The sequence below is a fragment of the Xiphophorus maculatus genome, chromosome 3, assembly GCF_002775205.1.
Source record: "Xiphophorus maculatus strain JP 163 A chromosome 3, X_maculatus-5.0-male, whole genome shotgun sequence".
NCBI classification, from domain to species: domain Eukaryota; kingdom Metazoa; phylum Chordata; class Actinopteri; order Cyprinodontiformes; family Poeciliidae; genus Xiphophorus; species Xiphophorus maculatus.
The window spans coordinates 28266737-28290167 of NC_036445.1; the positions used below are offsets into that span (position 1 = coordinate 28266737).

Genomic DNA, 23431 nt, shown 5'->3' on the forward strand with positions numbered 1-23431 from the left:
TAGCTCCTCAGTAATAAAAATTAGAACAGATTCCTGATAGAAGCTTTTTGCTCACACAGGGCCAATTATAAATAGTGCAGTCCTGGCTTGGAAGAAGGAAAAGAGGAAGAAGAAAAAAAGAAAGAAAGAGGAAAAATCCAGGTCTGAGAGATGTGCGCGGAAACTTATCGTTCAGCCCCGGCTCCGCTCTGATCCAAATCCGTGTGGCTGAAAATTTATATTAGATGTTATCACAGAGGCACCTAAGTCTTGAAAAATCAATGAAGGTTATCTTTTATGTTGCAGCAACTTGTGGAAATATTGATTTTCATTTTACAGCGAATTTGGAGCATCAGTTTGTAATCACTTCCTAGCTGACTACACTGTTTAGGTCACTGTATCTCTTACACAGGGGAGGGGAGGGGGTGGACGGTAACGGAGCTCAGTGGGGAGAAAAAAAATACAAGAAGAGTATTGAAACCACTGGAGTGAAGGTGGAAGGTGGATAAACCAGAACAGAGTGCACAGAGATGGGAGCTTAGAGGCTCCCGCAGCGATAACTGTTAGTTTGTTAAACTGATACTGAATGATAAGTGCAGCATTTACTCAGTTTAGAATGAATTAATCATATTAAGAATAAAATGATTGAATAAGGGCAAAAAAAAGTAACATTTGCAACTCTTTCACTGTGATACAAGTGTTAAATTTGTAACTGTCTTGCTTGGGTCACATACCAGTATTACAATATTCATTGAATTTAAAAGTTATCATTTCAAGACCGCTTATATTTTTTTACATTCTGAGGGTTTAAAGTAGGTGCTTTGCCAAACTGCAATCACCAAATAGGAACTGGGCCAGAAGAACAAGCTGCTTCCATCAGCGGCTCTGGGCAGGTTTTTAAAGAACAATAGCCAATCAAAATGTTGTCAGCTCAATGTTTAAACCTGCAGTTAATTTTGCTTTTGATTTTATCCAATCTGTTGTGGATTTTATCCAATCTGTTGTAGAGTACTGTTGTATATTTGTCCCATAAGGTGGTGTCGTCTAGTAATCGGTGGGATGCCCGGTTAGGACAAATGTAGCTCTAGTGTCTATTAAGCACCTACATTTATGTCTACTGTGTGTAATGTACTCAAATTAACAATCGTTAGTTAATGTGGAATTGTTTGACAACAAAGACACATTAGGTTTTTTTCATGTAACTTTAAACAAATGGTTAGATGGATGGACCACTGACCTAACCTGTTAACAAGCTTGTTGTACTCCTGCTACTGTAGAAAGAGCAGAATAAGCACTACTTGTAGACGACAAAATTAGGCATGCGTGCTACAGTCTGTGTATTAAAATTGAAAAATTAAAACAGAGGTATAATGCAAATTTGACTTTTTTTTTTCAGTTTTATATCATGTTATGACGTCATTCCGTCATCAAAAATTGTTCATTTACGCATCTTTGAGAAATCCTAGAATCTCCCCTGGCAACCAGTCAGGGATGCCTAAACGCTTGCTCATACAACGCGCCGCCTATTTACCCAAAGCTCCACACTCAACCCAGTCACCCAAATGTTTCCATTTGCATTTGCAGACGCTCCGACGCCACGTCGTCATAATCCCAAATATGTCGCGTGCCTTCGTCTCTTTGTTTTGGTGGCACCTGCATGTGTGTGTGCGAGGGTGTGCGTGTGTGTGTGCGTGCATCGCCTTTTTCAAAAGCACATATTTTAGCTATTTATTTTTATGTAAATCTGCATTTGGTGTGGAGGCGGAGAACGGGGAGGTGGGCGTTGGTGGTTGTTGCTGATAAGTTTCCAACAAAATGTAGCCAAAGGAAATAAAAGAAACTGATACCTAAATTAGAGAATTTCAAAAAAAAAAAAGGAAAAAAAAGTTTTAGGAAAGGCGAATTTCTCTCAATAACAAGTGTGAAGATCTCCCATGAATGCAATAGATGGTGCAAGCAGCTGGAATATCATGAATTCCCGCAGGCGTGCAGAGATGGCAGAAGGGGCCCCTCTCGCTGCCTGAATAAGAGATGGCTCCAGCCTGGAGATCTGAGAAAGGGTTAATCTGATTCCCATTTCAGATAGTCGTCCTGGCAACAATCGGCCGGTCTGCTCTGCTCCTTTGACAGGGGTGTGAGATTTTCAGGTTACAGAGATAGAAGACTTTATTGTGAGGCTAATTTGAAATGTGAAATTGTGGATGACTTAAATTACAGAGGTCCCCCCCCCAACACACACACACACACACACACACACACACCCACGCACACACACACACACACACACACACTCTCTTCTTTCTCTCTCTCTCATCTGCTGCCAGCACAGGATAAGAAGATGCCAGGAAGTATTAAGAATATCAACAGACACAATTTACTGTCTGTGTTTGATCAATTTGGCACTGTGTCTTGCCAACGCAGAGTTATATATATATATATATATATATATATATATATATATATATATATATATATATATATATATATAGGTCTTGTTTTCTTACTGTTGTTTTTAATTTTGCACACAGATCAGATTGCTATCAGCTCCAGAAGCTCAGTTTGCTTTTTTTCTTTTTTCTTTTTGTAAATGATGCTCTTCAAATAGAGGGAAAGAAAAAAGAAATCTGTCCTCCAGCCTCCGACTCAACAGAGTTCATAGAAAGAGACACGGGTGGGTGGAGGAGTAGGAGGAGGAAGGGGGGTGGTGGGGGCACTGCGCTCATCTCTTGTGCATATCTGTGCCAATTCAGACCTTTAACATGCTCAAGTGACATTTGCATTTATCCTTGAAGGTTGTTGCCTTTTGCGGGGGAGAAGTAAGTGAAAAGCTCCGGAGAGGGCTGTATTTTTTTTTTTCTCCTTGCATTAGTCAGATGGACAGTGTCCTGTCCCTGGCTCGCTCAGATGGAAAAAAGAGAAAGAAACAAAGTGTCAAGCTTGCACACCCAACCTATTTTTTTCTTAGCTAAACTATTTCTGTAGCGTCTCAATAAAGAGAGGGATGGGAAGGTAGCATGGTCAGAAAGTAGTGGCCTCAGATTTCTGACAATGTGGGCACCGTAGTGAGTTACAGTGCCTTGCAAAAGTATTCATACCCCTGGGACATAGTTATCAATTCAATTCAGCTGTACTTTGTTAATCCCAAATGGAAATTAAAAGTTGTGAATCATATAATCCACATTTTTATCAAAGCAGGAAGAATCTCCTGTAGCAGTCTGCATTACACCGGTTCCGAAGAAGCCTCTGACTGAATATATTCAGTCTGTTGTTTTCAGTCTGATGAAAATGATGCTGAGGGTTTGTTTTCCATCTTTGCACAATAATCTCCGGGGATCAATAGCAGATCCCTGGAGATCTGATTTAAAGAAGTGACTTTTTTTTAAGTCACTTTCGAAGTCGCTACCAATTCAAGCCGTTTAGCAAATGAAAAAAAGCCGAGAAATGTCATGTGGGTTTGGATTCAGTGTCAGATGTAGGGTATCTGAGCCCCTACATTTGATTCAGGTGTGTTAGAACAAGACATGTTAAACTCATCTGCTTAGAATGACCTTGTCAAAGTCCAGATCTAGATCCATTAGTGAACTACTGTAGATGTTAGCAGACACTCTTCATCTAATATGACTGAGCTTGAGCTGTTTTGGAATTAAAAGTGATCGAAATATGTCTTGATTTGTGTCACTTTAAGTCTGCACACAAAGATTTTTCTCATTACAATGTGACAACATGCTGAAGTTCGAAAGGTACAAATATGTATGCAAGGCGTTGGGGAAACAGAACAGAGAAAGAATCTGGTGACACTGCACCATGGGAATGTATTACAGTGGACCTTGTTCTCTATCTCTATCGCTGTTAGATTTTTTTTTCTCTCCTTTTAGAAGAATAAAAGTCCACGTTTGACCTCTGACCAAGAAGAAAAACGACCTTACACATTCAGAATAATTTTCCGGCATATTATAAAAGCCCTAACCTCAATCGCCCTTTGAAATGGATACTGATTCTTTAAATTCTTCCACCGCTTGTTTCAGGAAATAGTGAGATCCTGGTGATAGCGCAGCACAATGTGCCCAAAGTTCACCGCAAAACACTCACTTCCTTCTCTCTGAAAGTCACCATCCTATTTATTTTCCTTCCGTTTTCTTTTTTTTTGTGTGATTACTGGACACCTGGTGTATTCATCCTAATCTGGACCATCTGATGCTGGATCACCAAGTTCACTTTCTCCTTTTTGCTCTTCCTTTTGCAGCGATTTGTCATCATTCCAACCCATTCTGCAGCTTTTGTCTGGAGGCAGTCACACACACACACACACACACACACACAAGCGCCTACGTGTATTTGTGGTTTATGTTACCAATGGGACACACCTTTCACACATACAGACATGCACATAAACATCCATGACTTTTACATTCTCCTCACTGGACTGAAGTTGCATGCTGTTTTAGCTCCTGAAATCGTCTCTTTATGGCCATTCAGGCAAGCCGAAAGCGTAACTCGGTGCTTATTAATATTTGTTTAATCACCAAAATAAGCAAATGATTAGTGTCTGTTATCTGTCCTTGACCAGAAGACGAAGAGCACGGTCCCGGTGGTGCTGAGCGCCGGCCCCAGGTGGCTTCTGGATGTGACTTGGCAGGGAGCAGAAGACAACAAAAACAACTGTGTGGTGTACAGCAAAGGTAAGCGAGCAAGCTCCGGCGTCCCGTTATCTCCCCTCACCTCGCCACGCCACAATCCTAAACTCCCCCTTCTCCTCCCCCTCCGTCTCCCTCCTCTCTTTCTCGCTCTCCTCGCTCCTCAAAGTCGCAAACATTCACACATAATTGCATCAGCACAAGGACGCGTGCCGAGCCGCTTTTAGCGCCATATCTGCTTTTCTCATCCAAAAGGTCATTTATAATATCACTAAAACTCTGATTAGGAACTGAGAAACATCACTTGACATACAAAGTTAATGGTCTTTAAGATCTCACAAAGTAATTAATGCCCCTATTTTTTCCCCCCTCAGTTACACTAAGTGAATCACTATCATGGAGTAGATAGTGAGGAAAGCTTAAGAGGAGAAGGGTTCAGTTGCTCCCAGAGCAAAGCTGTACATCTAAGATAAATCAGAGACTTAAAAAGACAATACTAGTGAAGGACTCATCTCAATGTGTTGAGAAAATGCAACTATCTTTGATTTTTTAAATTTGTTTTTTACAAAAATAGGATGTATAAAATGCAAAAGCATTGAAATGTAACTATTTACAACTGTGCAGCAGAGATTAGGATGGAGAAGGTTCCTGGTCTGTGGGTTCGTTTTAACAATGCTGCTTCAAAACCGATAAAACGATCCATCATACCGGTTTAAAGGCCTTCTAATTATAAGGCAGAGAAAGTGACAGCTCCATGAAGGATGGAGTAATGCAGTGCTGCCCCTCCCCTACCTATTGCTGGGCACCTTCAGGCAGCTGGCCTCTGTGTTTCTCTCATATCTGACCAATTCAGGGTTTTTTTTAGAGTAGCAAAAAGAAAAAACAGAACATTAGCTAGATGGTGCCTATTTAATGCTTTGCTTTAAATACAAGAGTTAGCAAACTACAAGCTATTTCAAAAAATCTGTTACATCAGACATTTCTAGTGTGAAATTTTTCCCTTAAAGCTGCAGTATGTACTTTTTATAAACAATGTTTATTGTATTATTATTATTTTTTTTTACATATTTTCATATTGTGGCGGTATAACATCTTTTTGACTCTGTGTTTTCAGAAACAACCAATCAGAGCCAGGAGGAGGGTCTTAGTGCTTGTGCACATGCTGCTAAAGGTGCTAATGGTAGAGAAAGAACTTATAATTGCAGGGAACCTGTTTATCTGCAGTCAACTGTGGACATGCTAACTTGCCTTAGCGATAACTGCGGGCTCTCTTGTGGGGAGCTAGCTGTAGCTTAGCAGAGCGTGAGGGCAGGTGAAACGCATATATGAGCAAAATTGACAGTTTGGTTGTTTCTGGCTGGGAATGGTGAGCCAGATTATTTTTCACAGATTGTGTGTGTGTCATGCAGTACTGTCACGACATTGTGACAGTTGTAACAAATATGTAAAAAAAAACCCTGTTTCTAAAAATTATACACTGTAGCTTTAATACTGTAATAAAGTGAACTTGTACTCAATCTTATCATACAACATATTGTGCTGATGTCTTCTGGAAAAAATATTAAAAGCCTCTAAACCTCACTTCTCATGAAAGCAGGAGACTTCAGCAGATATAATAAAAGTGAGTCGTGACGGGCACTGAGCAGAAACACAGCACAGTAAATACGTAAATAAAGTTGAGCAACGGATCCCAGAGGGGCGAGGGAGAATAGGGGGCTCCATTTATCACTTTTCAAAAATGATTACCCCGTGACAATACCCCCAAAGCTGAAACGGAGCTTCTTCTCCCTCAAAGTGAATAAGTGGCAGGAGTGGGATTTGCAACCCGGATTTTCGGTCTCCCAATTCTCATCTACTAATCACTAGACTGCACTGGGGAGTTATCCTCTTAACCGGCTACTTAACTTTGTGCTCTTTATCACCGAATCATTAAAGTTTTGATAAGCTGTTAAAGAAGATTACGCACTTCTTTTAAAAAATCTTCTAATCTTGATGCACAGAGGCTGACTGTATGAAACAAAAAAAAGGGCAATAACAAGATTTTTCACATTTTTTTTTATCTTCTCCCCCAACAGCAGCAACTTCACAATTGTCAGCCTTTCGTACATGTATTCCAGAGATAAGATCGCTTACAATGCGGGCGAGCGCCATCACCGCGGTGGGGTATTGCTGGCAGTTCCTTTGTTTGTCACTTTTAGCTTGACCTTATTAAATTAAACACAATAAGATCTCCAGACGAGCCCTGGAGAGAGTCGTTCTGTGTTGTACCGTTTGAGTTCATTACCCTAAATCCCTCCACAAGAATCAGAGCATGCTTGCCAACTGATAATGCTAAATGATCATGGAGAAAATGTTGAATGTAAAAAAATTAATTTAAGTCTCAGAATAGGGGTTGAAAAGCTTTTGTCGTCTTAAAGTATGTTTCAGGCAACTATTTATTGTCAATGTAAATGTATGTACTTATACCATGCTACACACTTTTTTTTAAGTTTACGACATTATAGTGAATAGAAAATAGGCTGTAAAATCATTTTTATACCATCTGAGATCAACTATTCTCAGAGTTGTAACTCTTTCCTCGACTCACAGAGCTCTGTAGTAATTTTTGCCAATAAGATTTAGATAAATTGACTTGACGTCGTTTTATTTTTATTTCTTTTCCTCCCAAAGATTGGTCCACCTTTTTGCTCTTGGCTATCTCTCCCCTGCCCCCCCCTTACAAGGACTTGGAATAAGTTCTGAAAGTGTTGAAGCGTTTGATGACGGCCCGGCGTTTGACTCTTGCATCCAGACTATGACGCCGCTCATTCTTCTCCATCGGCTTCTTTTACATATTTCAATCTATACGTCTTGTGCGGCCCCTCCGGAGGTGACATTGAAAAGTGAGTGCCGAAACTCTCAAATCTTTGTCGGGTTCAGTATTGAATTTTCACTTCAGTTTTGAAGTTGAGCTGGAATTGGGTTTTTCATATCGAGTGAAAGACCCAATTCCCCTCCCTCCTCAACTTAAGGAGGGGTTGGGGGAGGGGGGCGCCTTCCCAGAAGTCTGACAGGAACTAACTTTATACCCGGATTGTTAATATCTTCACTCCGGTGCCGTTTCCCCTCTGTAGGCTGCTTCATTGCTCCCCGAGATGCGTTATTTATGGAAAACAGTGAATATCTCAATGCACAGTTTGCTTACAGAATGTGTTCTGGCTCACGTTTCACTGGTCGCGGTTTTCTTTAAGGCTGCCTGCAAAGATAGTAGCACTTCACTTTGGATGTTTGCCCGTGTGAGTCTTTGGGGAGAGAATATCTAAATAAAGAGCGGTGACTGGTTCGAGTGGCTCTGCCCTTGTGGCGGCCGCTCTGTCCTGGGATTTCCGTATTTCTTCTCAGTCTCTGTTCCAAGAACTTGTTGTATTGTGCAGAGATTTAGTGTGTTTTAACACATCGACATTGTCTATATTAAATCGATCTCTAGCCCTGATTTAAAGCTATAAATAGGCAATACACATAAAACACAAACTAAAAAATGTGTAATTGTTTCTGAAGAAGTCTGGGAATCTTGAAGAAATGCCTAGAAGCCCAAAGAGAAAGTAAAACAGAACTACAGATTTTGTGATTTAGAATAAATGAGTTAACTTTGTGCTGTTTCTTTATATTTCATTTATCAATATGTTTTCTCAAAAAAGCACCAATCAGAACTTTCAGCCAGATCCAGTGGCATCGCCTTTGTGTCGTCATAGTTACAGGATGTCTCATGGCAGATGAGGAGCGGATTTTGAGATGTATTTTAAAAAATATATATGGGCGTGCCGTGGTGGCGTAGCGGTTAGCGCGACCCGTATTTGGAGGCCCTGAGTCCTCGACGCGGCCGTTCGACTCCCGGACCCGACGACATTTGCCGCATGTCTTCCCCCCTCTCCTTCCCTGTTTCCTGTCAGCCTACTGTCATATAAGGGACACTAGAGCCCACAAAAGACCCCCTGGAGGGGTAAAAATAAAAAAATATATATATGTTTTTTTAAACACCAGTGATTCTAAAGTTAGGAGAATAAAACCATGTCTGGAACACGTGGACCCCTGGTCCCTATCAAATATGAAACTATTGAACTCATCTTGATTTAAATCAACATAGTTCTAATCAGAACGTTCTACATTTAAACCCAGCCCATTTTTTTTTTTTACCTTGAATAAACCATATCCATATTTTAATAGACACCCAAAACATTTACAAATCCAATTTGTTTTCACTTCCAAACCCAATCTATCCTAAATTTAGCTAGTGGGCAGCTATTTCGATCCATTTTCAACCAGGAAGTTCTCTTTGGGATTTCCCGTTTTGTGCAGTTTCAACAGTCTGACCAAAGCTTCTTTCGGATGAACAGGCAAAGGCAAGCATTAAAACTATTAAAGAATGCCCTAAATAGGGATTTAAAGAGATTTTTTTTTAGGTATTTGTACTCTTAACTGTTCCCTTTCTTCCAGCAAGGGGCAGCAAGAGCCCTGCAGTGGAAATAAGGAAAGGAGCAATATCTGGTTTTCCCAGGCTGTCAGCATGGCCCTGTTTGTTTTACATTAAACTCCCAGGAAGAGCCTTAGCAGCCAGCCATTACTAAAACTCTCAACTCCACCACTGCGCTAACTCATTATCGAGAAATCCACCTGGAACTCCCACAATGCTCTCTCCTCCACACTCCGACGGTTGCTTTGAACCTCAGAAGTTATAGGAACAGGCGGCAAGTCTGCAGAGTAATTATATGTTACAGTAACACTGGAGACCACGGAGAGAGAGAGAGGATGACAGACAGCAAGACAGAGAGAAACTGGTGGGGAATTTTTCTGTACAGATAAACAAGAGGAATGATGAACACTGCAGCTGGAGAGGAGGGAAGACTTAACAGAGAAAGCAAATCCAGACATATTTTGATTTCTTTTTTTCTTATCATCTAACTCCTGCTGGTTGAGTACGTTAGCAGTTCAGATGCTACAAATCTGTATGATTGGAGGGGTTTTTTTTTAGCCTATTTAAGCAAAACCCTGATTTTGGTTTCAACCAAGCTGGTTTTATTTTAAAATGTAGCTATGAACGGTACCATAGTTAAGCCATAGCTAGCTGCAGTCTAGTTATGGTGGGCAACTAGACTGTAGGCGGCTAGCTGCCTGGGAACTTAGCTCAACTGAATTTGGGCTAAATTTACAGGTCTTAAATCAGCTAATAATAAGTAGTTATACTTCTATGATTCTATGAAAAGCAAAACAACAAACAAATCTATACAATAAACGTGCTTACTTAGGAATTACTAAGTTTAGTTCCACATTTTATCTCAAGTTTATGAAAATGAAGATGCATATAAAAAATTGCTGAAAAATAACATTTGAAACTTTGTTAGATTATTTTAGATAATCTTTACTTAATATTATACAGTTTTATTTGTACTTTTTTGTCTCTATATGTGGATAATACAGTGGAACCAGAGTGTTTTACCGAGGGTTCTCTTCGCATTAGACTGTTACGGCAGTCTTTAGTGCTAAAATAAAACATATGTCTCAACTCACTGAGCCTTCATTGTGCCTATTGTTACCTGGCATCTGGATCCAGTGGAACCACATGTCCGTTGACTGTGAGCACATTATGTGGCGTTATTCAGAGGTCACCCAAACTTTTCAGCTGTAAGCCTCTTAAACCAGACCGCATCCGGATACAGCATGTCCACTCCGTCTCCAGAGCAACTCAGTCTATGATTGCTGCCGAAATTCACCAATGTGACGAATGTTTTACGTAAATCCAGACAGAGCAGAATTAGCTAACTCTGTCTTTGTGTAATATTATGTTCTCCAACTCATGTTCCCTCCCTTCGTTACCTCTGCAGACCTCTCAGACGTACGTTGAACTAGTGGGATCTATCTGACTTTTTTGGGGGGTGTTAATAACCAGCCCTGCCACATCTGCTGTGAAAATGTCTATATTTTCTCATTCATTTCTGCTCTGCTCCCATGCAACATGCATACTGCATCAAACGGTGAAAGGAGGGGTGGAGGTGGTGGGGGGGACTCTTACAGTTCAGCATTTAATTGTTCGGTTGAACCCCGGCTCTGTCGGAACGACTGCGGAGAATAGGAGGAGGTACGCGAGGTTATTATCTGTTATCTGGGAACATAGCGAAATAGTGTGACGGAATAATAACTAAACAACCGACACAATGTCAAAATTTCATTATCAGTGTATTAAAACAAAATTGTACCCTAAAGGAGTTCCCCCCACACCCCAGTCAGCCCCCCTCTGCCACAGCTCCAAGCAGCCGACTAATTATGTTTAATTAAAAGACAACAGAGATCAACAGAATCATTTTCATTTGGAAATTATTAATGATTCCACTGCAACAATAATTGATTGCAGTGAGCCACGCGATAACTTGGTACGGTCAGGCTGGAGTGAGCCGGGGATTGGGGGAGTACGGGGGATGTGAGGGGGGGAAGGGGCTGCTGCTGATTTAGGCTTTTTGGCGCTCAGTGCCTGAGAAACGAACGCCTTTTAACCGAGGTTTCTCAGGCAGGAGTTTAGAAGAAGTTTAAAAAGCTTCCTGAAATGAGGAGAACTAAAGCCAGTCTGTTTTGGGGTTTTTTTGCATCTCATAAGCATAAAGCATATTTGCTCCCTTAGAGATTATTTTTAATTATGTTTTTTTGACACACTTAAATGTTACAGATGATAAAATACATTTTAACATCAAGTATAATCAAATTTTATGCCAAATAGAAAGACACTTCACCTATCTTGCCTACTGGTGTTGGTCAGAAGGACCGATGGTGCAAAATTTGCAGCCTGGCTTCTGTCAGCCTGGGAACAGCTCGTGAGAAATCCAAAGCCTCAGAAATGTCCCTTTCCAGACATAGAGAGGTTCAGTATTTTATTTTGTGTTTGAATGTCTTTGCATCAGGGCATTAAGTGTTGCTTTTTGAGATATTTCAGCCTTCATTGTGGTCAGAATCCGCCAATTTGTAAATTTGGGTCGATATCGATATCCAATTTTAAGACTGCTGTTAACCAATATTCACTGATATTGTATTTATTTTCTTCTTACACTTTCGACACCAGGTCGAACTGATCACACCCCCTACATTTCTTTTCCGCTCCATTTAAAGACCCCACGACGTTGCGTTGTCACTATCATTGTCACATTCCCCCCTGGCCCTCTTCTTCCACATGGTTCAGAAAGTGCAATTAGGAATCCTAATTGCACTTTCATTATTTATTTTATAAGGTAAAATGAATAACAAGGCATGATGGCGCTCAGTGCACAAAGCATAGAATTAGACTGAATAGATCCTCCTTTATGGATCAGGCACAATGTCACCGATTCCTGATCCACAATTTTTTTTCAATATTGGAACCAATACAGATGTTAGTATCGGATCGGTGCATCTATGGTAGCAATCACGTTTTCACACTGGGTCAGGTTGGTTTGGTAGCTTCTTTTTTTTTCTTATTGAGGGAAATCAGAAACCCACTGCATTTACTAAGGTTGTCCCTCGTCCTGCCATTTTTAAAAAACATGAGAGGAGAAAATGAAAAAGCAAAAGGAAAAACAGAAGACGACTGTAAATGGACACTACTTTCTCACTTCACTACATACATACAGACTCCAGACGCTTCCCCTCCGTCAGCCTTCAGTGTGCATTGTGTCCTCCCACCATGCTGGCAGTTGCACCCACATTCACTGCAAACGCTCACACAGCAAACATCACAGAAATGCTTCATATTGTTTGCTGACACATATATGCCCATATGCATTCATTTTGCGCTAAGCCCCCGAACCCCCAGATAAAAACCACAATACGGGGGCTGGAGGGGGGCACATGTTAGCCGCATGATGGACACTGATGAGGGACAACACTCTTGTTCGCACATATATCTGTTTACCTTGTTGTGTTCGCCGTCTAGGCCCGATATGCAATACGCTCTAGCAGCGTGTTAGCGATCCAGTCGGTCCCACGGTGGCGTGTGCCACTGGGGGTGCGGCGCTAATGAGCGTGGGCCGTCCTCAGAGCAGGAGGGTTTGGGTTGTGCCATTCACTCTGCATATTTAAATGCCTTGTAGAGCTTAAGTAGGCCCACTTTTCCATGTCAGGGCAGCGTTCAATCCTGCTGCGACCATTAATTATGATACCATTGTGCTCCAGTGTGGCTAATAAGAGTGATGTACTGCACCCTCGTGGCATTATAATCATCTGAGTGAAGTACCTGGACTTCACGGCGCTCGCGTTAAGCACCACGTGAAGAAGAAAGGAGCCGCAGTGAAGTGGGAGCGTTTCTTCCCTCGCTGCTGACCACCGGCTTTCTCCTTGATTTGACATGAAAGTGTGGCCACCGATTTCAGTTAGTCAGCGAATGAATATCTAATCAATAATAAAAAATATCTAATATCTAATCAATAATAAAACAAAAAAAACAGCAATTCTTTTTCATTTATTAATGCGAGGGAAATGAGTTACAACAACCTGCGTGTTCAGGAAGTTTTTCATATGTTGTCATATTACAATCACAAATTCTCAGTAGAATTTTTTTGTGGGTTTTATGTGACCAACATGAAGCACTGAATGAATTTAAAGTCGGGGGGACTGCGTCTCTACTATGAGCGCACCGATCGCCGATCTTTAAAGATCTCAACCTGCCGATTTTTGGATTATACCGTTTTGCTTTGTTTCTGGAAAGTCACTAAATATAGCAACAAAGCCACATTTAAGCAGCGGCCAATCACCGAAAATGAATGAAACTGGGCCGATTTATCGGTGCACACCTGGTCTCTACTAGAGTTACTTACCTAGAGATTAGAATTTTGCTCCCTCTTCTTTCCAAAACAAGCCCAGTTAGATTGGATGGATGGAACTTATAACAGTGGTTCTTAACCTGGGTTCTATCGAACCCTAGGGGTTGTTTAAAGTCGTGATGACACGCCCCGCTTGGCCATCACTTGCTGCAGGGGATCACGTTACAGTGCTTGGCCAATCGGTGCTGCGGGGAATTTAGTGCGTGCAGTAGTCAACGGCTGTCGTAGTTATACGTCGTGTGGTTTCTTAATATTTGAATTCATACTAAATATGTCGAGCAAAAAAAGAAGAGAAGGAACGGACTTTGCTGTGAAGATGACATGAGAGTAGCACTTGCCAAGGTGAAGCCATGCATATCTGAACTGGTCTCCCAAAAACAACAGCAGAAGTTACACTGATTAGCAGGTGTGTCATTTGGTCAATGCTTTATTCTGGCCCCAAAAAAGTATTTTGTGGTTTCGAAACGACAAAAAACTGATAAAATTTAAAATAATAATAAATAAAAAAAAGTTATTAAAAAATGTTAAATTCTTCAAATAAAATCCAAATTTATTTTTAAGTAAAGTAATAAAAAATATATTTTTGAGGGCTTAAATTCTTTTATGGGGCTGAAATATTTTTTGGGGGGCCAGAGTAAGGTCATACCGTTGTTTGTTGTGAGTTCAGGCACTGTGTTGGTTTTGTTCTTTGAGCAAAGTGATGTTCATGCACGGCTCATTTTGTGCACCAGTAAAAAAAACCATATACCTACAGTATGTCTTGAATTTTGAAAAAAAATCATATTTTATTTATCACTAAAGAAGGGTTCAGTGAATGCGCATATGAAACTGGTGGGTTCGGTACCTCAAAAAAGGTTAAGAACCACTGACTTATAAGATACTCAATTACTGTAGATTTAGGTCAGGACTTTGACTAGGCCATCCTGTGATAGTAATATGCTTTGGACTAAACCTCTTATATTGCAGTTCTGGATGTATTTAACATTGACATTCTGGTGAAAGATGAACCATCAACTCTCACTCCAGCTTCCCCACAGCATGATGTTGCCACCACCATGTTTCGTGGTGAGAAATATATTTTTTATGTTGTCTGAAAGCAGCTGGTGTCACTGGACTTTATTTTGTTGTCAGATTTCATATATATATATATATATATCAATATTCTTTTTATTGTCGCTCTTTCTCATAAAATCCCTACATTGTAGTCTGTGGTTGCAGCGTGACAAGGTGTGAAGCAGCTAAAGGGTGAAGACTTGTGTGAGGCGGTGTGTCTGCACAGGTCTTACAGGACGTCTTTCCCTGGCTAAGTGGGTTTTAAGAAGCTTCCTCTTAATATTTGGTGCGTGTCTCCTCAGCAAGCCTTCAGTACTGCTGGAGGAAAAAAAAAAAGAAAGATCACATTCCATTACATTAATCACTGCAAGTTAATGTGATTATATGTACTTTATATTTCCCTTCTTAACGTCTCTTCCCTTAACGGCATAATCAATGACCGTTTTATATTCATTGAAAAAAGTTCAGCGGATATGAAAATAAGCCTCTTGCGACTTTCCCTTTTTTAATCTACTCTGGGATCTGGGATCGGTAATTAAAGAGTCCGACTTCCCTATGCGTCTCCTAAAAGAGGGCCCTCAGCCTGCTTTTTGGGGCCTGGGCACCATCCAGCCCCCCCCAAACACTCCAACCCCTTGGTCTCTGCCGCGCTTAAGTAGGTGTGAAAAGCATTGTCAGTGTGCGTTGGGATAAAGCTCCGCCGTTGGACGCCATTGGTCAGAGTCGACCCCGCTCTCCCTTACAATGCACATAGGCACACAGATAAAAGATCCAGGGGAAGGTTGGTTGGAATAATCAGGGACAAAAGTTGAGAGAGGAGGCCTTTCTGCACATCCATTTTTTTTCCTTCTCGTCGTCTTTTAGAGAAGTGTGGAGGGTGGAGGGGGGCTGTTTTCATCTCTCTGAGGACGAGAGAGAAGGAGGGACAGAGATAGAGGGAATCGCTGAGGTGGAGGGTTGTTTAAAGCGTCAGTCAGCGTGATGGAAAGCCACATGGTTAAAGTCTCTGTGAGGGCCGAGACAGGGCCGTGGCGAAGGGGTTGGAGGGGGGAGGGGCGAACACCCGAATGTGACGCTCCGACATGCTACGAAAAGATGGAAAAAGGAAACGCACAAAAAATGGCTATGATTTCCAGAAAGAGAGGAAATAAACACGCTACTGTATATGTGATAAGCTAGTGTTGAGAACACAGAAGGAAATAAAAATCTACTCTAGCTACATAGCACTACATATAAAAGGAGCTGGGTTCTTTTGTTTTGTCTTTTGATAATGTATACTCCTGGAAATCAATTTTTAGCTATGACCAAAAAAAAAACCTAATCAGATGTTCTTCTGAAGAAATACCTGGAGATATGACTAAATTGTTTTGTGGGGGTCGCCACCGTCTTCATAGAGGAGAGCTTCGGCGATAACCTTTCATACGAACCTTCGCAGCTAATCCATTTTATTGATTGTGTATCCACCTGTGTGAAAAACAGCGCAGCGGCCGAGGTGTTTAGAAGCCACGTATCGGGGGCCATATCGCACCTCTTTCCTTTCTTATTTCACGAGACAGAGCAGCACAAGCAAAAAGCCACCTCTAACACACGCACCTTATCGGCCGGTTGCTTTATCTTGTGATCTGGTCCAGGGATCTTAACTGCTCTGGACCTCGGGGCGACGACGAACCGTAAATAGCTCAGCAGCGGTTCTGCAGGAAGAGATCTGCCAGAGAATGTGTGGGAAAGTAAAATACTGGACAAAGACAGAAAAAAGTTCTATTTTAAAATTAATGTTCATCAGCTATAATTATCTGCCTATATATCTGTATCTTTCGATCTGTCTATTGCTGTCTGTCTTTTTATATGTTTAGCTTTTTGTCAATCTTTGTATCTGTCTTTCTTCCTTTATATCTATTTTTATATCATCTATCTATCTGTCCACTTCTTTTTTCTCTATGTCTCATGTGTTATAATTTTGTGTCTTATCAGGTGAAAACTAGTATAATATCAGATTGACATTCCTAATAGCCGGACATTATGTCACTTTCTTTCAAATTCAATCAGTTTTGTACCATTTACATTCCATTTGATTATATGAAATACACATCATTCACAGGAGCCTGTCAGTTTAACCTCTATCTGTATTTGCCAAGGCTGTCCACTGTTTTGAAGCACTGCAGTCCACACCACGAGAATCACCTCTTCAAACAGGCCACGTTTTTTCCTTTCCCTCAATTCTCCATTGATCTGCTTCTGTGCATTACTATAAGCAGCCAACTTCTTTTACTAACTTATTAGATTTAGATTCCTGACCCTTACAGCATTTAAGCTCTGTCAGTTGACTCTATTCATTCAGAATCACAAAATTCTGCTGAGCTAGGTAAGTGGGAGCCCAGATTGTTCGTTACCACAAGACTTTCGAGGATAGCGTAGCATCTGTAGCCATGCAGATCTATGTAAGACCTCTCTGAGCAAGATGAAAATCTCCCGAGGATGACCTCCGCCGTTTGGACCGGAGGTGTTGGAACAACTGCGTGCCGGGACTGACAGTGGCTATCAGGTTAGCCGCGGAGGCAAAAACATTCACCGAACTCCCCTCCCCCCTGGTTGACACGAACACTGGCTTTCCCACATGCGAGTCTGATGCATTCCATCTTCAGCGCCCTACGCGACCCGATGCACTCCGCATCATCACTCACATGCCGCACCGTGGGCGCTTCATGTAGAGGGAAGTCGGATGTGGATGTGAGTCTAAGAGTAGTTTGATGTGGCTGTAGCTCCCACAGATGCTAGGGCGCTGTCGGGTTTTGTTTACTGTAGCACTCTTTCTTTCTTTTTTCATTTTTTTTTTTACATATTTAACAACACCGCGCCTAAAGCCTTGACCGTGAAATTTTCTGCTTATGAGGTGAACCCTGAGGCTTTACCGCCTGAGCTCTGCTGACCTCTGCCTGTCGCCGGTGCTTGACAGAGACGGGTGCCTCCTGTTCTCGGCGAGCGCGTGTGAGAGGAAGAGACGAGCAGACAGCCGTGCTGTAGGTACAGTAGCGTGGCGGAGCAGACATCGGTGTCGTCCAGGTCAGACAGGGCCATCCATCCTCTGAAGCCCCAGGGAAGAGAGAGAGAGAAAAGAGGAAGAGAAAGGGAGAGCGTGGAGGAAAGACGTAGTGTGTGCATGAGGGGATGAAGGGGGGGGGGTTACTGATGCACTGTTTCTCTTAACTCTGTCAAAGCCACTCCATTGTGCTCCCCTGTGCAGTGAGTGGAAACCAATCTGTCATCGCTCCACTAGCCAGCACACTGGAAGAGGGCTAGACTGCTGGAAACACAAGTCTATTCAACGTGAAATGTAACTGAAATCTGAGCTGTTGGATAGCTGGATCGAAAAAAAACCCTTGATGTTAGATTTTTTTTTTGAACCCCACTCGCTCACACACTGTGAAATGAGGGCTGAGTACAGTATTTGAGTCGAAGCGAGATAGGTTTCTCTCATATCTTGCCCCCTTTTCTTCCCCACAGAGAGGTGATTGACATGTTTTGTTGATAGAACTCTATCCAAAGCAATGTGTGGTTTGCATAGGCATGAAGGGCTTCAGTTAAAACCTCCTTGTGCGGTATCACCCGGCAAGAGTCGGACTGCTTTTGTTTAAATTTCTCTTTCTGGCACCGACGGTATTTAGACAGTCGCAGTGACAAGACAAAGCCTTCCGGCGCTACTGTACGGGTTTCAGCTTAGCTTTCTTATTCCCGTTCGCATCCCCATCTTCCTCACACCTGTCACCTGCTGTTCCGAACCCCAGCGTCAACATGGCCGCCCCCCTCAGCTGCCCTGATCTTGCTAAGCCTGCATACCGTTGAATAGCGGCCACTAATGCTGTGTTCCAATGCCGTTCGGAGTCATCGCTCCCCCTCTCCCTTTTGCACCATTTTCCCCTGTAATCTCCCCACTCCTCGCTGTTGTGGGGTGGCATGCCCGCTGCTCCCGCCACTATTTTCCATCCCCTCTCCTTCACAGAATCAACACCTCCACCATTTTAATCCTTTTGACCCAAGCCCTGTGTGTTTCCCTGTATCAACAGCTTCTGGAGATTACATCCTGCTTGCCTCCTTAGAGCCGCAGGCTTCAGTCAGTCGGACTGCAGCTGCCCGGCACATGCTAGGGTCTTAGTCAGACACTGCTGGGTGTGATAGCCACTGTGGCTAGTTAGCTCGGTCAGGGTCAAGCCAGAGAGTGGGCGGGTTTGAAGAGCAGTGGGAGAGGGATGGTAGGGGTTATGAAATAACAGAGGCTTTTTGGAGACTTAAAGTGGACTCTGGAACTTTGATTCTTATGTTTGGACTGACCAAATCGGCAATTTTACACTGCAAAACTAAAGAAATTGCATATTTTGAAGTATTAATTCCCTTACCTGTTGTAGATAGATGGTGCATTGCGGTGAGTTTGCAGAATAGTCAAGAAATCTTCACAGTAAGTCAGATGAAACCCAGTTTGAGCTCATTTTAGCTAGTTAGCTTCATCCAAAGTGAACAGACTCACAGATCTTTATTGGCAGATATTATCACACAACACATTTTAAAGTTGGATTGTTGGAGGTTGTTGTCTGAAATCATCCATTATATGTAGCTAAGTCTGCCTGCTGGGAGATGACTAGAGATTCACCAGTCAGTGAATCAATTGGGAACTTTGTCCTTGATTATCTGTGATCTAAATAATATTTCCTTGTTCAATATTCAATAAACGCATCAAAACTGGGAACTGGGTTGTATTTGATGTCTAAATACATCAACCAACAGTATGTAGGATGATTTGACATTTTCAAATCGTCCTGCATACCATTTGACGAGTTCATGAACAATCGGATGAGGTTTAAGGTCACAAGTTTTGATTCATAAATACAGATAACGTTGGAAACCCTTCACTTTCTGTTGCAGTCAAATTTATCTCCTCAATGTGCAGCACATTTTTCAACATCAGCAGGTCAAACCTCAATGAAAGCCAGAGCAAATTTTTGACAGGCAGCTGTTGATTATTATGGTGCATCCCTGTGCTTCTCCAGTCCTCGTCAGTCTACGTGGACATAAGTAATCGGAATAAACAGCCGATCGAAATAAAAATGCATAATGTAAACGGCTCAATCAGAAAATTGGTCAAATTTTAAAGGACGTTTATATGTTGCTTAGCCTGTGGCTTAGGTACGGAGTGCAGTAACATCTCAAGCAGTATTAGAACCTGGTCACACAGAAATCAAATATGAAAACATTCCTGTGGTTGTTTTTTATGTTCGGCTTATACGGAAGTATAACTTCTTCTCTTGCTTTTTTTTTTAGGGAAGGTTTTCAACTATTTGCATGTCTCTGCTTCTATTGTGCACAAAGCCCTGATGCGTGTAAACGCACGTCATATTTGATTAATGAATTTTGTGCCTCCGTAAATGATACATTCGGATTACATAAATCTGAAAGCACTTCAGTTGTTTAGAAACCACTTGATAGAGCTTGAAGCCTCTTAACATAGCTTTGTGGAGTTGCATGGATTTTGTTATGCTAAAAAAAACCAACAAACTTGAAAGTGTTTGTCTTGCGAAAGTAGTGTAGTTGGTTAATATTCGCTAATATATCCGAGTTGATAACTTTCATGCTTCTGGTAAATGTCTCATACATATGGCTCATACTTACAAGCCAAATTTAACTTAAAAAGAATTTGATGAAATGTAGCCAACACTGTCATGTAGCACTACCAACATGTTTGATTCTAAATCATACCCGTAGCGCGCTGCTTTTAGCTAAAATCAGCTAGAATAACTAGCAGGTATGATTGCTAGTATACTGCTAGCTGTTAGCTGCTATTAGCTACAATCAGCTAGCGGTCATCTTTCCATCGCTTTGTAGTATCCTTCCATTTTCCACAATTTCACTGTGACATGATGACATATTCCTAAGAAAAGAAATGACAATATTATTGATCAGGACCTACCTTCAAAACCTATCCCTTTAAATTCAGTTTTTCTTTCATAGAAAGTGTATTTCTGATGTTTGCAGCCACCGTTCTTGGTGAACCTTACTTGGTATGCTTCAGACCTTCGAGTGCTACAGAAAGAAACCCAGTGATTTTCTTTTAAGCAGGAATTTGGCAACAGTGGAGACATGAAACTCCCTTTTAACAGGAGGATAGCCATCTGCCAGGCCCTGCTGGAATGAAGGGAGAGCAAAGACAGAAAGGCCACAGTTCAAAGATCACACTGAGAAATATGAAACAAATCAGTTCATCTATTTGTTGCAGACTACATTTCCAGAATATTACATACCCAAGAAGAGCTGTTGTAGCTAAGATAGAATCAGTTTTATTTTTTACGTAAAGTTAGAGCTGATGCTGAAACCAGGTGTCGTTCCATAGTTTGTTCCGGAAGTGAACGCTCCTCCTCTTTCATGTCCCGTTTCTGTTAATGGGGGTTTTGCCTCTTTATTGACGCAAACTTATGTGATCGCTACATTTTTCCTCATGCTCGCTTCTCCTGTGGGCCACATTAAACCGAGCCCCCCGACCCAGACTCTATAGTTAAATGAAAGCCTGTCAGCATGTTGCCCCCTCATATTGGAGAGCGGGCCCTTTCATACAGACGGCCTGTAAACACTGATTAGTGAGAATTTTGATTAAAATTCAAACATGTGCGATCCTCTGGTGGAGCCAATCGCCCTCCTCCTCCTATGCCTCCTTTCCTGGTTGCGTCTGTGCGCGAACATACAGTGAGACGTACATTAACACACACACACACACACACCCCATCCTCCCCTCCCTGCCTCCGTCTAGCCGTACCATTCTCATGCCTCAGCAGAGTGCAAGGCTGATTTAAGGGGGCCCTTACAAATGGGAAGGTTGCGAGCGAAGACAAAAACCAGAGACAAATCACGGCGCGGCCGCCTTCAAGGTTCCACCGGCAGAGCCGCACAACCGCGGGGGGGCGCGGGTGAAAAGCGGGCAGAACGGTGAAAAATACACACACACTCCATCCTGTCACAACGCTTTTGGCTTATCTTGAGTGACTGTCAAGGCTGCAAATATCAGGGAACGGACAGAAATATATAAAATTAATAAGCCGCTGGATGTTGTCGGGAGTTACGACGCTTCATAAATCCTGGTTTGATCGTGGCGGACAAGGCTTAAATCCGTTGCTTCCTAATGCGCCCAGCAAGTGATTTGGATTGGATTTTCTTCTGTTTAGGAGATAGAAGCCCTTAGCTGGCAAAAGTAAGATTTCTCATCCACCCCTCTCTTTCTTTCCTTTTCCCTTTCATGAGTGACAAATATTAAAAAGAAGGCCTGAGGGAAGTTGGCAACCGTTACCACCTCTAATAGAAGGGCACAGGCGGAGCAAGGTGAAACTGGGGCCAAAGGCAGAGAAATGCTGTTCAAAGAGAAGCGAGCAGGAGAAGGAGAAGAGGGAGGAAATGCTCCGAACTTATCAGTTGTACTTCCTCCGTCGGGTCAGGGGGTCCTGGAGCTTTTGTTTGTTTGTTTGTTTCTCATACTGAGGGGATGGATGCTATCTCTCTCGCCATCCAAGCAGGTCTGTTCTGTCGGGTGTCGCTGGTAATATTTCATGTCAAGAATTAAGCCCGCCTGCCCACCGACTCCTTCCAACAGCTACACAGCCACCGCATCCATCACCGTCCCCAGTCCTCTCTTTAGGATTGGCTTGTGTAGCGAAATGAGGCTAAGAATCCACTCAGGAACCGTTCTTATGTAAAGGTTTAATGCGTGTGTCCTCTGTTCGCATATTTCAGTGAAAAATTTATTTTATGGAACTCATTTTCTGAACAGCTGATGGCTTTTCACGTTGTAATCGTTTAAGTATTCTCATTTTATTGACTGGTTTAGTCTCTAGGTTTTTAAAAGGAAGACTGAGAAGACTTAAAAATGCACTTTAAACATAGGTTTAAGGCTTGTGTTCGACAGAAAATGTTCATGTCTTCATTAGTTCTGATGAGTAACCAGTTATCTCAATCTGTGTGTTTAGATATGTAGCAAAAACTGTAGATATCTTACAAATCACGCATTGTTTTAAAAAAATCTCTAATCAGTGTAGACGATTTCAGGCTAAACTAGTTTATACATTGTAGTTTTTATGTTTTCATCTATGGGTTAATGCCAGAAAAACTATTAAAGTACAAAATTTTTCTACTCTCAATTAGAATAAATATTTCACAAATGAAGAACTCTATTTGAAAGTGTAGAATTAACCATTTTTGTTCAATCAGAGATGCAAATGCAGTTCAAATTCCAGAAAATATGTAAACAAAGCCTTTAGTTTCACACCGACACGTAAATTCAAAGCAGAAGCTAACATTAGCCGGATTAGCGGCTAACAGAAAGTCACTGGTTGTCAGTGTTTACGAATGGTTTTCGTCATGTCTGTAACTCCTTCACAGGTTTCTAATGTGTATCTAAACTACTGATGCACTAACTATTCAAAAGGAATCCAGGTGTCTTTTATGTTTATTTAGCCAAGTGTCACCTAGTCTGTCAAAGCTACTGGGAAACTCAAGAACTACTTCCTTTCTGCCATCAAAATAAGAGGGCTACACATTGATTCAGCAGGGCTTCAAGTTCAATACTAGCTGCTGTGAGGAGCAGAAGAACAAATCCTTCACTCAAAGTTTAAGACCATAAAGGTAAGACAGGATTCCTAAACAGTGTCCTGTGTTTTTATGTCCACAATTAGCAGCAAAGTATCTTTTTGGCAAAATACAAATGACAAAACATTTGTTTCTGTTCATCTGGCCGTGTGCACTTTAACCACAGGCAAACTAAAAGCCAACATAAGACTGAATGATTTTCCCCAGTGTGAAAATCATAATTAAATATAATGTTAAGAGTCCATCACTTACCTGGTGTGACACTGTTTGAATGCCAGGTGGTACTTTTAAAGTGCCAGGTGGCATTTCTCCTGTGTGTGTGTGTGTGTGTGT

The 23431-nt window shown here is 41.8% G+C and overlaps 1 protein-coding gene across 3 annotated transcripts in view; it reads left to right on the forward strand.

Moving 5' to 3' along the window:
* zfpm2 (zinc finger protein, FOG family member 2) overlaps nt 1–23431 on the forward strand; it is a 169040-nt gene that overhangs the window by 102403 nt on the left and 43206 nt on the right. For 2 of the 3 annotated variants that reach the window (XM_023330746.1, XM_023330748.1), the window contains exon 5: nt 4547–4658. In XM_023330746.1, coding sequence (XP_023186514.1) covers nt 4547–4658 — 112 coding nt within the window. The remainder of the gene's footprint in view (nt 1–4546; nt 4659–23431) is intronic. The other variant, XM_023330747.1, reaches the window with a different exon arrangement.